Source organism: Rhinichthys klamathensis, unplaced genomic scaffold, assembly GCF_029890125.1.
Source record: "Rhinichthys klamathensis goyatoka isolate OS25496 unplaced genomic scaffold, OSU_Roscu_1.1 h1tg000223l_1, whole genome shotgun sequence".
Lineage (NCBI taxonomy): Eukaryota > Metazoa > Chordata > Actinopteri > Cypriniformes > Leuciscidae > Rhinichthys > Rhinichthys klamathensis.
Window position 1 is genome coordinate 3738105 of NW_026606747.1, and position 14569 is coordinate 3752673.

General features: G+C 39.2%; 1 protein-coding gene and 1 long non-coding RNA gene across 2 annotated transcripts; one reads left to right on the forward strand and one right to left on the reverse strand.

The window, feature by feature from the left end:
• Positions 1-249: 249 nt before the first annotated feature.
• On the forward strand, positions 250-7689 carry wdr53 (WD repeat domain 53). The gene is made up of 3 exons (XM_056264609.1): positions 250-327; positions 2965-3447; positions 7118-7689. Exons 2-3 carry the CDS (start codon positions 2971-2973, stop codon positions 7658-7660), a joined length of 1020 nt encoding a protein of 339 aa, XP_056120584.1. The 5' UTR covers positions 250-327; positions 2965-2970; the 3' UTR covers positions 7661-7689.
• Positions 7690-11903: 4214 nt separating this feature from the next.
• Positions 11904-12817, reverse strand: LOC130097721 (uncharacterized). Its single transcript, XR_008808330.1, has 4 exons — positions 12730-12817; positions 12376-12529; positions 12190-12235; positions 11904-12007 (listed from the first exon to the last, which is right to left on the reverse strand). It is a non-coding gene; the product is annotated as an uncharacterized LOC130097721 (long non-coding RNA).
• Positions 12818-14569: the final 1752 nt, after the last annotated feature.

Here is a 14569-nt window from a genome sequence, read left to right on the forward strand (position 1 = left end):
TTTTAGAAACTGGTGTGTTGGTTAAGTTTTATGTATAGTTGTAAAGTATATTTCACAAACTTTATTATCGATACTGTATTTGTTATTATAAGTCCAAATCAATCTCCAATTAATATTTCCAAAACGGTCATTTGAACAATATCAAATGTTACGAGGCGGAGGCGAATGACATGCAACGTCATCAGCAGGCGACACGTGACATACGCCCTCGCGACGTCATCAGCAGGCGACACGTGACGGACATAACCTGGACATAACGTACGCGCACCTGAAAATTGCATAGACAGTAAAAGAAATTTGCTCAGGATCGACTGCAATTCATAACAGGTCTGTGAAGATTAATAATCGATGTTTGTATGGAGCAAAAGAAAATAATCTATTGACGATTCACAGGAATATAAGAGCAATGTCTGTTGAATTTGACAGAATGCATGTTTGACTTCTGTAACGTTAAGTTAAGGGGATGAACGCGTTTATAGTTCCTGATGAAGACAGAACTCGTGCACTCATCCTCATGCCTTATTTAAATCACAGCTTTTCGTGTTTCTCATTAGGGTTTCGGGTTTAGTTTGTTTGACAGCTACTTTGTCAAGGTGCAAAGCATCTCTAGAGTGAGTAACCCTGTAGGTAACGTTAATACTGAACACTGTTGAACTCGTGTCTCTTTAACATGCAGAATCCGTCATGATGTCGAGGTTCCTCTGACTTCTGTCCTGGCAAAATGAAGAATGAGTCTATCACGTTAAAGATTTGTTCAAAAGCAGAGTCGTTTGCAAGCATAAACTCCCTACAGACAATCTTCGTTTCAGTGCGAGTCTTGTGTTGATGAACGATTGTTGTCATTGAGTTCTTCTCGCTGAAATCATCGGCGAGTAACTGTATAAGTATTAATATATTTATTATACCTTATCATTCATGTTAGCATGTAGTGCTAGAGAAACAACATTTAAATGTAAAAATGTATTTGTAAAAAGTGACAGTCACGTGTATATTCTTACACTTTGTTTGCTTCCATTTCAGATCACTTGATTATCTAATCACAGTATTATAGTAACGATAAAAAAAGAACTGAAATTGAATGCGTTTCTGATTTGTTTATATGTTTCTGTCGGCTGCACAACAATACAGTTTTCTTTCTCGCGTCTCTAGCTTTAAAAATGCAACTTCGCTGCTTATCGAACGCATAAAAGTAACAAGCTGGATATAAACTAAGGCAACTTAGATGGTAACGATCGTGACCGTAAACATTTGAGGTACTAATGTTAGCGTCCTGTCAGCCTCAACACACTGCTGTTCTCCACGAGTCAACAAATCAATTACTGTATACCATTTCATTGTCTGTTTTAAAGCCCCCCTGTGGTGAAAATCCAGCTTTTAATGTTGTTTATGTGGTGTTTTCAATATGGTGTTTCTTTAAGACAAGCCATGTGTAAGTTCATAAGTCGACAGCATTGCTGAGTATTTCCTCCTTAAAACTGCCGTGAACCAAAGACAGTCTCAAAAACACGGTTTGAAATCGCTGGTGTTTCTGACGTCACAAACGACCTTGTAACCAATCAGATCAACGTGTGATCGTCAACCAGTGGATCTCTGAGCTGAGGGAGTGAGTGGAGGCGGGGCTCATTTGCATATTCATAGAACCACGCATACTAAACGAGGCAACGACGTGGAGTTACATTCAAGATATAGGCCTATTAAGGCATGAAGACATTTTTTAAATGTAATTTTGGTGATCAAAGATGAGTTTTAGGGGGTAAAACTATTAACTTAACCAAATAATCCGTTACTAATCAGATTGACGGCTCAAACCGAAAAATCCTGTGAGCGCAAAGAATAAACTCCTACAGGTTTGTGTCGGGTAAGAGCAAATATATGGAGGTCAGTGTTTCCCCTACCATTGTTTTGCGACACCCGGCCTCCGCCCTAAAATGCTGACGAAATCCAGTCATAAAAACGGAATTTACTGTATAACGCGGAATTTCATGGAATTTTTGTATTTTTTGTGGAATAAATAGAAAGCAGTTCAGTACACTTGAAATCAAATTGCGATGTAAAATGTGTGTGTGGTTATTAAACCACAAAGACAATTTAAATACGAATCCTGCATGTTCTATGTGAATGAAGGGTGCAGCCGACGCGCAGTTTCATTTACCACACACACACACACGGAAGCACGTGTGACGCTTGCGCTGTATTTTTGCCTATATATGAAGACACAAATGCGTGAACTTCCTCTCCAGGCTCTAGATCCACTCCTAAAGTCACTTCGTGGTCATTTAACCACTTCATTTGAGAAAAACTATCATCATGACATAAACACACAGAAACCAAAAAGGTCTTCACGGCAACCCGTCAAAATAAAAGTTCGGTTTAACTTGACAGAAATATATTACTGTTGTACAGTAGAATTTAGATATGTCCCAATGTAATAATACACTAACACTAATCCAAATAAATTATCATCAAAATTTAGTTTAAGGAATAATCCATGTTTTAATTTTAACAGTAAAGCTCATTGTGCAGCACGTTATTTGACAAAAAGTTTATTTAATTTCATATGATTAAAATTTATGATAAATGATAAAATTTGTGTTTTATGTCTTCATTTTATTACCAGAAAAAACACAACACAGAATTAGTGTGAATTTTTTTTTTTCATTTTTTTTTTTTTTAAATGTTGTATACGTTTAATGATTCATAATACACTATTTCAATTAATTAGACATGCTTTTTGATTGCTAAAAAATTTACACCACGTATCCGTAACACGCCCGCTCCGCAACACTAGCAGTTTCAACACCACCCAATAGACCCCAAATTGATTTATAAGTGAACAAACAAGTACCAATGTTTACATCTGCGTATTGATAATGATGACCAACCAACTCTGTTGTACAGATCACAGTGATGAGTATTTGTATATGATTGATTGTCAGCTGAGCTCTGACTCTTGTGTGTGTGTAGGTCAGGATGTCCCGCGTGTGGACGGGCGGTCACTCCTCGCCGGTGCTGTGCGCTGCCGTCTCCGGTGAGTCGACGGTGGCGACCGGAGCCGAGGCCGGAGAGCTGACCCTGTGGAGCCCCGCCGGCTCTCCGCTCTCCTCGCTCCGCCTGAGCGCTGACGTCTCGGGCCTGTGCTTCTCCCCGGCCAACGCCTCGCTTCTGTACGCCTGTCACGGGCGGGCCCTGACCCTGCTGGACCTCCGCAGCCTGAAGACGCCGCTGGCGGAGCTGGGGGACGTGGCCGAGGACGAGATCAACGGTGTGTGTGTGGACGAGAGCGGGCGAACGCTCGCTGCGGGCGACGACACCGGGGCCGTGACCCTCGTGGACCTGCAGCTGATGAAGGCCAGCGGGACGCTGCGCACACACACCAACATCTGCTCGTCCGTGGCCTTCAGACCGCGCCGGCCTCAGAGCCTGGTGTCTGCGGGACTCGACATGCAGGTACGACGACTCCCAGGGTCTCTGAAGCGCTCGCTGGCGGCTCTGTGTTACAGGCGCTGTGATGCCAAGGGTTTCTTGGTGAAACTTGACGAGATCATCCTGTTTTATAAAATAGTGTCTAATGGTTGATATAAAGCCTATTTATGATATCTCACTACTTAGTAGGGCTGTCAAAATGGCTGAAAAGCTCAATTCAAAAATCTTTATTAAATATTAGCAAAATTCTAATTATATTCGAATTCTAAAGCAATATTTACTGTTAGAGGGGAAAAGTACTGTATCGTCTCTGATGCCCACAAGAGGGAGCGAGCGAGCGCAATGAGCCAATATAAACCAAATCAAGCATCACATCTTTTATTGAAATGACATTCACTTTTTAAAGTGCATTAGCTTTTGAAACAATTGTTCTTAAATAAGATATACTTTTCTTTAATGTGCACACAAGGACAATTAGGTTTTAACAGTGCATAAAACTGTAAGTGCATCAGTAACCTGAGAAAACACTTCAACACACAGCGTAATTCAGAAACACTCACTTCTACTCACTACATCTACATGATCATCACACACACCAGAAGCTCACACATACACACACACACACACACGCTGAGCACTTTCTGTTGACAGTGTTTCAGCTGATGAACAACACACACACACACACATGCTGAGCGCTTTCTGTTGACAGTGTTTCAGCTGACGAACAACACACACACACACACACACACACAGCTCTGACTGATGTGCAGGTTTTGTCGAGTGTGTTGTTGCACGATTTTGCCTCCAACTGAGAGGGTTTTCGTCAACAGGAAGAACCTTTTTCCGCATTTTTTTTCAAATATAACAAGGCATTGGGAAATACATCAATAGCCTATGCTAAAAAAAATAACTATAAAATTAACTCTATTCTGCAATTCTCTGAACTGCGGTGCGTTATAGATCAACTAACATGAATCATGATCATTATAAAGGTTTCTTAAATGACAAAACGCATTCACTTACATGTATTTAAGAATAAAAATATCAGCCAAGGACTGACTGACACGTCACGCAACCAATCACAGTTCGTTATTTGTTCCGCGTCATGTTTAGTGTGAAAATGTGAAGTCGACGTCCCTACAATAACAGACTGGCGTACATCAGTAATCATTCACAACGTTGTGCAAGTTTCCTGCAACAATAGAGCCGCGAACTTCACATACTTTTGTAAATCCATCAGTGAGCGCTCATTCACAGTTGTAAACATGACGGCGTTCTTCTTCCACGAGGGGTTTCACGTCACGGCATTCAAGGGGATGCGCTGTAAAATAACGCTCACCGTGAGCGGGACATGCAGTACGTCAGGAGAAGGGTTGTAGCGTAACAACAATACAGACTTTGCTGTTACTACTCTAGTGTTAAATTATCGCAGTTGGGTTAGGTGGCTTAGGTTTAATGTGAATTTGTTATGTAAGTTTGTTGTGTTTTGTATTAAGACTACTTATATTTCTATATTTACTAAAAAATTTTAATATATTCAATTTTACGAATTTTTATTTTTTTGTTTTTTCAATTAAAAAGGTTCTTTAATGTCATTCATCATCTTTTTTTAAAGTATTGGTTCAGGCACCGGTACCGTTTTAAAAGTATCGATTTGGCACCAGTATCAAAAACCCCAAACGTTACCCAACCCTAAACTGAAGCCACCGCTCCGTCATATTGGTATTCCCTTACATTCTATCAAATTAATAGGAAAACATCTGATATTACTGAGAAAACGGCGTTAATTCCTGCACATTATGACAGCGCAAACATTCTTCTTCGTTACAGTAGTGAACATCAGCTGACGGATGAGACGCCTCAATACTGATATTACGAATGTCACTCAATACAGATTTATGTTTTGTGCACACAGCTTAATTTGTCATTTACATAATTTGGTAACCACAGTGAAAAACCGTACAAGGTATAATATTGTTTGTAATCGTACTCTTACTGTAAATGATTCAACAGTGGTTTCATTAACAACATATTTCTAAACGGTAAGATAACGACTTTAACGTTGGCTAAATAAATATGGATGCACCGAATTCTGGATGCACTTGGCCGAAAACCGACACCAAAAATGACTTTTCTTTTAATTAATGATTTAATTGTATTAATATTAGACTTTTTAATATCATGAAATTGTATTAATCTGAATTGAAAAACGATCAATAACATAATCAAACTTTTATTGAAAGTAACAACAACAAATTGGACTAAAAATATTTTAGAACAAAATTAAATGTATTATTCTCCATTCAGGTCTTTTCAACAGAATCAAATGTAAAAAAATGTATCAATTATCCAATAAATATTATTATAAGCAAAACAGTAGTAAAGTAATGAACTCTTGTGAATACAAAACGTTTAATATGCTACACAATCATTTTAATAAAAACAACAACAGGCATGATCCTGCTGATTATGTAAACATATTTCTACTTAAATTGAAAATGACTGCAAAACGGTAATAATAATTTTAGTGATAGAACCAAAACAAACTGAGCCTCGAGTCCAGAACATAGTTTTGCAGGGCTACACAGATGATGTTAATGTAACTGCTGTACACACAGCAAAGTAGACTGCTTTCTCTTCAAGAGCAAGAGTTGCTCAGCTTTCTTTTGCCGCCAATTTTCCACAATATATTTTGAAATGTGATACACTGTCCCTGTTAGCACTGCATTTTCACCAGCTATATGTGGATGATGCAAAGCAAAACTTTAACCATGAAAACACTGACAGTGCAAAAAACCACATTACACATGAAAACTTGTGAAGCGACAGAACCACAGTCAAACATTTATTCAGACACCTTCAACATTTCTCACATTATCACAGTTTATTCGCTATTGTTAAGAAAATGGTCATTAAGCATGAGCAGAACTCAGTGGATATTTGACTGGTTTTGTCCGTCCTTCTGTTAGACTCTCACACATGAATTATGTTGAATATCTGTCAGCTGTTAAATTTAACTACACAATTAGATAATACCAGTTTAGCTCAACCAGTGACCAAGCAATGCTTCATGTTGTTCAGTCTGTGTGTAAAAAGAGCATTAGCAATTACAGAAAACACACTTCAGCAAAACATGGTCCGGTCTGGATAATGTTTGGTCCCAAATTTTTATATAGATTTGACTGGTAGAAGAATATTTGCGTATAATGTGTCACAGTTTACTTTATTTTGCTCTCCTCGCTTACATAAATGAACTATAATGTCCTGCACACACTAGTAAAAAAAAAAATCAAAAATGATATCTGGTGTCTGAATAATTGTAGGTTTGGCTGTAGGTCGACCTCCATGTAAACTGATGAGTTTGACTGGTGTCCTTCAGAAATCACTCTAATATGGTGATTTGATGCTCAAGAAACATTTATGGTTATTATCAATGTTGAAAACGGTTATTTACGGGGGTTTTCAGGATTCTTTGATGAATAGACCGTCCAAAAGAACAGCATTAATCTGAAATATAATCTTTTGTAACATTAAACTCTACCGTTCAAAAGTTCGGGGTCAGTAAGAATTATTTTTGTTTTTATGGGGACAGAAATCAATACTTGTATTCACAATGATGAATTACATTGATCAAAAGTGTCAGTAAAGACATGTGTGACAGGTGTGTGTGTGTGTGTGTGTGTGTCGCCCGCAGGTGTGTCTGTGGACCCTCCCGAAGCCCCGTCCCGTCTGGAGTGTCAGTCTGCAGGACACACAGCAGGAGCACACGGGGCAGGTGTTCAACCCTCCTCTGGCTCACTGCGTGTGTGTGTCGTCCTGCGGGGACGTGTGTGTGTGCGCGGCGGAGGACGGCGGGCTGCACCTGCTGCGTGTGTGTGCCGACGGCCGGCTCCGGGAGCGCGGGATGATCCCGGCACACAGTCAGGGGGCGTCGCAGGCTCACTTCATCAGCTTTCTCTCGCACCCGTACTGGCTCGCCAGCGGAGGCAACGACGGGCGCGTGGCGCTCTGGGACCTCAGCCGACACACACTGGTGGAGCACAGCAGGAGGAAGAGGAGGACGAGGAGGAGCCAGGACCCGCAGGACGAGGAGGAGGAGGCGATGACACCCCGCCTGTGTTTCCAGCACGCAGAGAAGGTGAACTGGGTCTGTCCCGCTGTGCTGGAGGGAAAGCCCAGTCTACTGGTGACCGACCAGACCAACTGCCCCACGGTGTACTCGCTCGAGCCACTGTAACACACAGCTGAAAGATCCTTCACATGCATTAAACTTCAAGATCTGCAGCTTATGATGCCTTCCTCAGGCGTTTGCTCCTCTGTTGATCTGATGTGTGTGTTTATCAGGCCCTCACACTGCGACTAAAGCCCTTTTCAGACGGCACTAGTTTAACATGGAGAGGGGGGGGTTGAGTAATTATTACCAGAGCTTGTCAGTGATTGTAGTCCCGTCTGAATGTGCGTCTCAGTCATCATCACGGTCAATATCAGTAAAGATTACAGAGACTTTCACCTGCTGGAAAAAGCCTCAGGTGACTCTAATCCCGTGTGAATAGACCCGCTGTAAATGTACGTAAATATTCCATCATCTCCTGTTTAGAAGTAGTTCACCGCGGTTTCTCAAGTATGGATGCGCTTGATGAAGCATCAGTTGTGTTCTAGACACTGGGAGACGTCTGTGCTAAACTCCAGTGTTTCCACACACCACTCAGAGAGCAAGAAGACCGACAGCACTCGTTAGAGGCACGACTCTTCTTCTAGCGTTAGCTAAGTGTCTATTACCAACAGAGTTTAATTAATACATCATCCAACCAGACCTAACTGTTTTATATATATAAATATAGGTTATATGTGTGTGTGCATGTGATGTCAGGAAGCAGCGTAACACACACATGACGACAGGAGTGACGGCGGTGTCTTAATCGAGTTACTCTCCCACTTCTGCTAGTTTTACTGAGATGTCTTATCCCGTGCGAACTGCCCATTATTATTACAGAGGTAAATTACTTTACTCCATCCACCCTTGTAGAACTAATCCCATCCAAATAGGGCTTAAGTGGCTGCATTTCACTGAGCTTTTCTTTGTTTTGTTTGAACTGGTGACACTTCAAAATCAACGTTCATGGCCTCATAAAAGTAAGATTTCACAAATATTAAGTTGGTAATTCACCTCTGATAACCTTACACTGTAAAAAATATTCCGTTAAAAAACGGATAATGTACCAGAAAATTACCAGGACATTTTCTGCTAAATTACGGACAGTTCCTTCAACTCTAAAGAGAGGGGGTCCAGCGAACGATCGGCAGCAGGAAGCACCTGCCAATAAAACCGGACGTCAGCTGCCGCTAATAACCGGAAGTCGGAGGTGTATGACGCTTTTAGCCAGGCAAATAAATTATCATATATAATTTTAGTACTTATTTACATAAAATACTTTTATTAGTACTTATTTTATATTATTTGATTCAAATCAAGTTACGAAGATCATAGACACAATAAGAAATAAAAAAAAAACAAGCTACACTTGAAATTATGCATTTGTACATGTATAAATATAACTTATGAATGAGTGTACATGTTTGTTAAATAATGATATTTATACCACCGCTGTTTAAATACTCGATTCTGATTGGCTGGAAGGTGTGTAGTAAAACCGTTTAATGCACAGGTAGTTCCAGTCAGTCTGATTACAGTTCGAAATTAATCCGCTACTATAAACACTGGTAACCATAGTAACACAGTTAGACTTGCAAACAGAGTGAGAGAGAGACACACATGAAAACGTTTATTTAGGTAGGCTAAATGGATGATTTTTGCATATCGTTTAATTTGTATGGTGAATATGGTAATTTTGAGAAATGGGCCCAGGCACAAGATGAAATAGAAGACTTGGAGAAGACGTTGAATGACAAAAAGCGGCACAAAGAATTAACACCGACAGAGCTAGAGAAGATTGAAGACGACAAAGATGAGGTCAATACGAAAAAGACGAATAAATGGGCAGTTAACACTTTCAGTGACTTTTTGCGCCAAAGACAGAACAATTGTGATTTCGAGACCTAACGTTACTCTGCTTCTCTTTTAAATGAGACATTGCGGGAGTTGTATGCCTCTGTTTAGTCTACCGCTGGACGCGAATACAGTGTTGCAAGTTTGATGCGTCTCAGAGCAGGTATAAACCGTCACATTACAAAATAGGTACAACATCATATGGACTTCAAGTCAAGCAATGCCGTCTTTAAATCAGTTTTAAAGCGCCACAGGAAGATTGAAAAGACACCAGCGTTCATCATCCGCGTATTACTGAGTCTGACTTGGAGAACATTAGAAATGCTGCACTCTCCCCTTTCACACCCACAGGACTGGGAAGAATAGTTTGGTTTGACATACAGCTAATTCGTTTAAATAAATGACATGATTCAAATAAAGATTGCCTTGTCACTGTCAGTGTTGCCTGTCATTCATAAATAATTTTAATAAATCCATTAAAGAATCATTAAGTTAGCTATTTGCTTAAGCAACGAGGGTTAGACTTTAGAGACGCACACAGGTAACTCGCGCACGCATCTCTCTCTCTCAATCTGTTCCTTCTCTTTCAGTTCTCTGTCTCTATCTTTTAAAAATGAATTTAAATAAATGTGATATTCATTCAAATAAAAGCAATCCGATGGCTAGAACCAACAAGCCGTAACTTAAGAAAATAACCGTCATTTTTACACGTCTGTTAAAAAATTACACCTGAAACATCAGGTGGTTCTTCGCCTCTACGTTGTGCATTAAAATCCTTTAATGCATGGCTAGCCGTGGATTATCCCTTACTTATACATGCATAAATGAATTCCTATGTACATAAACATTCTTTAAACTTAAATAATGAAAGTCCTGTCTAAAAGAAAAAAAGAACATTGTCTCATCAATGACCTTTATTTAAAATCATATTTTGCTATCATTAAGTTACATTTGCAGTACTTGAATACATTCTTGTATTTGTTTAATAAAGCAGCTGTAACTTTTTAAACAGGCTTGATATTTGTTCTGAAATCAGAATGATCAACAACAATCCTGAACAAGATGGTAAAGATCATAGAAAACTGGCTTGAAAAAGCCTAGCCAGAAAGTTTTACAATGTTCTAGCATGGTTTAACAAGATTTACCATGTTTCTAGTGTTAGGGGGTAACAGCTTAAAGACCCAGGACCAGATATGACGAAAGAAGACCAGGAGTCGTGAGGTTCAATCAAATAAGTGAACATTTACTGAAGAATAGTTTGCAGTTTCATCGGTTGAGCCAGGTTCAAAATCTCACGAGGAGGTTGCAGGCCAGAGAGTCTACCGTACATAAAGTCTCACACCAGTTATACCATTTCCAAGGGCATGAATGACATCCGTACATGCATGTTGGCTACTTCTGATTGGCTAAGAGAAAAGTCTAAACAATTCTAGACTCATGGATAGGTGGGTAAGTCGACATTAATCAAGATTATTGTCATCCGAGTCCAAGACTTGGTTCGGTGATGACCTCAGAGGTCGTAGAAATGCATCTTGGGGTCTGTTGTTGCATATCACAAGACCTGCACAGAGCATTCAACACACACACACACACACACACACACACAAGGGAATCACAGTTTCTCCAAGGTTGTAAAGGGCCTAAGCTCACCCTTATCAGGACAGGCTACCAAAACATACTGATAAAACACTCCCCCCTCAGAAAGTAGTACAGAAATGTTTACTTTATTCATTAAAGAAATACACATAAAAGTACAATTATGTGAATCCGATCACGTAAGTTAACCTGGTCAGCAGAAAACAGACTGATGAGGGTCTTCTTCAGACTTGAGCTCTTCTATTAGCAAAGTTAGAAAGAAAGAAAGAAAGAAAGAATTTTAGTTAAGTTAAAGATTAGTTATAATATAATAATAATTTATTGTCATTGCAGTGATAGAATGAAATTACATTAGGGCATCAGTCGACAGTGCAATTTCATGAGGTATAAGAGATCAACAAGAGAGTATTTTGTAAACCGGGCATAGCGGCAGGAAAAAAGAAAGAAAGTGTGAGGCGGAGAATCACTAGTTACAGGAAAAGAGAGTATACTTGTATGCGATGCAAAGTCCGGTCACAATTATTGCAATGTTGGATAATATGTATAATAGACGGATTAAGTGAGATCAACAATAGCAAGGAAACAGGGCAAATTGACATATAACAAACAAGGAAAGTGCATATGAGGTGAAGAATCACTATTAACCAGAAAATGTGTATAATTGTGTGTGTGCTGCAATGATGCAAAGTCCAGTTGACAGTTATTGCAGTTGTTGGGTAGTGTTAAGTGAGAGGAGGAGGTAGGCTTATTCAGCAGTGGCTCTGGCTGGAGCAGACCTGTACCTCCTGCCCGATGGTGTGCTGGGTGGAACCGATCTCTCGTGTTGTGTCCTACACAGTTAGATGATCAAGCAGGCTTTTAGACTGGAACTGAACGAATTTTCACTCTCCAGCAGCTGACACCAATCACTGCAAAACCCCGGATGGGTGTTTTCCGAGTAAAAGCCTTGGATTTCTCCTCGTTTTCCTCTTCCAACATAACCTAGAGGATTCATCAGAAAATTGTGACATTAATATCCAAATTACCTTATTAACAGTACACATGGATGCAGCCACATGAATGACTATTCGTATTGCATTTTGTCATTAAGCACATTTTCATTCATAATTGATACACCTGGTCAGCAGTTCTTGTAAATATCATTGCCGGGCTGCAGTGTGTACATCTGATAATATTCTTGACATGTCTTCTCTCTCCAATTTGTTACACCTGAATATTTGAGGAGCATAACAATGAGCATGATTAAAAAGAGAATAATTGAAGACATGTTGCCATACCAATACATTTCTCAGTTACCTTTTTAACCACATTTAAATCAAATGTGTAAAAGAAAGTAAATACAAACATACTGTCAAGCCAGCAGAAGTGTGCCCTCCTCCTAAACGAGTCTGTATCCACCAGACTTCTGAATTTAGATCAAACTAAAGACAGATTTAACAATCCGGAATCACCCTCCCCAAGGAACACGTGAAGAAGAATTTCAGACAGGACAGCGTCCGTCAACTATTGGGTATTACAAACAAATCAAAAAATGAATACTGCCATTTCCAAATATCATGACCTAACCTCCCTTAAAACAAAATGTGGATCCTATGGGTGCAGGTAATACCTGAAAACATTTAATTTAACAATAAGATATGTCATAAAGCTACTATAATAGTTTGTGAGATAATAAAGGCTTGGCATATTGAATGTACTACTACCATCAAGATTTCGATGTTCTGTACTTGTCCTGCCTCCTGTCGTTTTGTCTCTTCACTGATTGACATGGCTGATGTGCGCTTCCTCTTTCAAAAAACAACAAATGTATTTCATTACCAAACATTACTTAGCCAAAATAGTTTTTATTTACATATTCTATCTATACCTTCCATGTGCCATTTTTGACAAGAGCAGATTCACCCACCCCCGCCTGATATGGGCCATATCATTCTGAAAAGCAAAAGATACATTTGGAAATGGATGTTTAAAATGTACAAAAGTTATAGCTTTCCTAAAAATATTAAGAGAAGGGATAGTGCTTACCTGGGTGAAGTCAAACTCCCAGTTAAACACCTTGTACAGTGCATACTGTCAGACAGATAACACATTTTTAAAGGGGTGCTTGCTTATGATTTCACTTTTCTAACTTTAGTTGCTGTTTGAGCATAAACAACATCTGCAATATGAATAAGTTATGACGATCTAAGTTCAAAGCAAAGGGAATTTTCTTTATACAGAAATCACTTTTTAAGGACAAACAACTGGTAGGGACTACACGAGCTTCCTCCCGGGCTAGTGACATCATCACTAACCCTAAAATTTACATAAACCCACAACACAACAAAGGGCTCTATGGCTTTGCTAAGAACGAGCTGTTGAGGCTCCGCCCTCTGTCCGGGAGAAGCAGCTCATTTGCATTTAACATCAATACAAATGACAGGTGGCTGTTCCTAGACCTGCTGCCCTGCCTTTGGTTTTTCTGATGATGGCATTTCTGAGGGACAATATAAACATGTTAAAGTAGACAAAGATCAACAAATATTAAACATTCTTAAATAACAGTATCAAAGGTAAATACTGTCTGGCTTGTTGGTAATTTTGCATGTAACTGAAAGATCTGCAAAAAGGACAAAAGATGAGGTGAGTTAATCATAACTTGAATGAAATCAAAATGAAGCAAGACTTTAAAGTGTAACTAATTACATTGCACTATGATTGTGTAGGTGCTTTTAAAAGTCAGGGGCACGACACAAGATGTGCTGACACTTAGGGCAATGCGAATGGCACCTCTTTTGTTGTCGGGCATTCAAACAAAAGCAAAGAACACAATATTTTTCTAGAAAGACAAGAGAATGTTAATACATTTTAACTTACAACAAACATGTAAAATGCATGTGTGCTTTGTACAATGCTTATGGATGCCATTGTCCTCAAAATATATGGCATGCTTTACATGCTTTTCCTGAAAGTGCTCAGGCCTTGACATCACCCCAGTTGTACAGTAGGGACAACTGCCTGTCCCAGAAAAGACGACATCTTTTCCAAAAGCAAAGGGTATTCCTACACATGCAGTGTATACGAGAAAATAACATACCTCAAAATAGCAACATATATTCATTCACATATAAAGGTAGAACATTTTAGAAGTCTAATTACATCTTTAACATGGGCAGGTTTTTTGCAAGTTCTTCTCAAATGAACTTTAGTTAGTAAGATTTTGGGAAATAATTGGCTTCTTACCTGCCATAATTGGCAGTTACACAAGAGGTGTAGAGCAGGGTGTACACAGAGTTAGAGATAGAAAGGTAGTTCTTAAAAGAACAGTTTTGTCAAAAAATGCAATAGTAATAAAACAAAAATCAATAAATGGTTGGATATCAGACAATCCCCTGAAAAATTAAATACACAAAAAACGATATGGTTAGTGTTGCACGTGTAGGCTGAGCTTGTCAATAATTCCAATAAATCAGCATTACCTTTATTCTAATCCATAGATTAAGTTGACATGTTAACAAATGCTAATATTTAATGGTTGGTGATTGTAATAATAACGTAGTATTT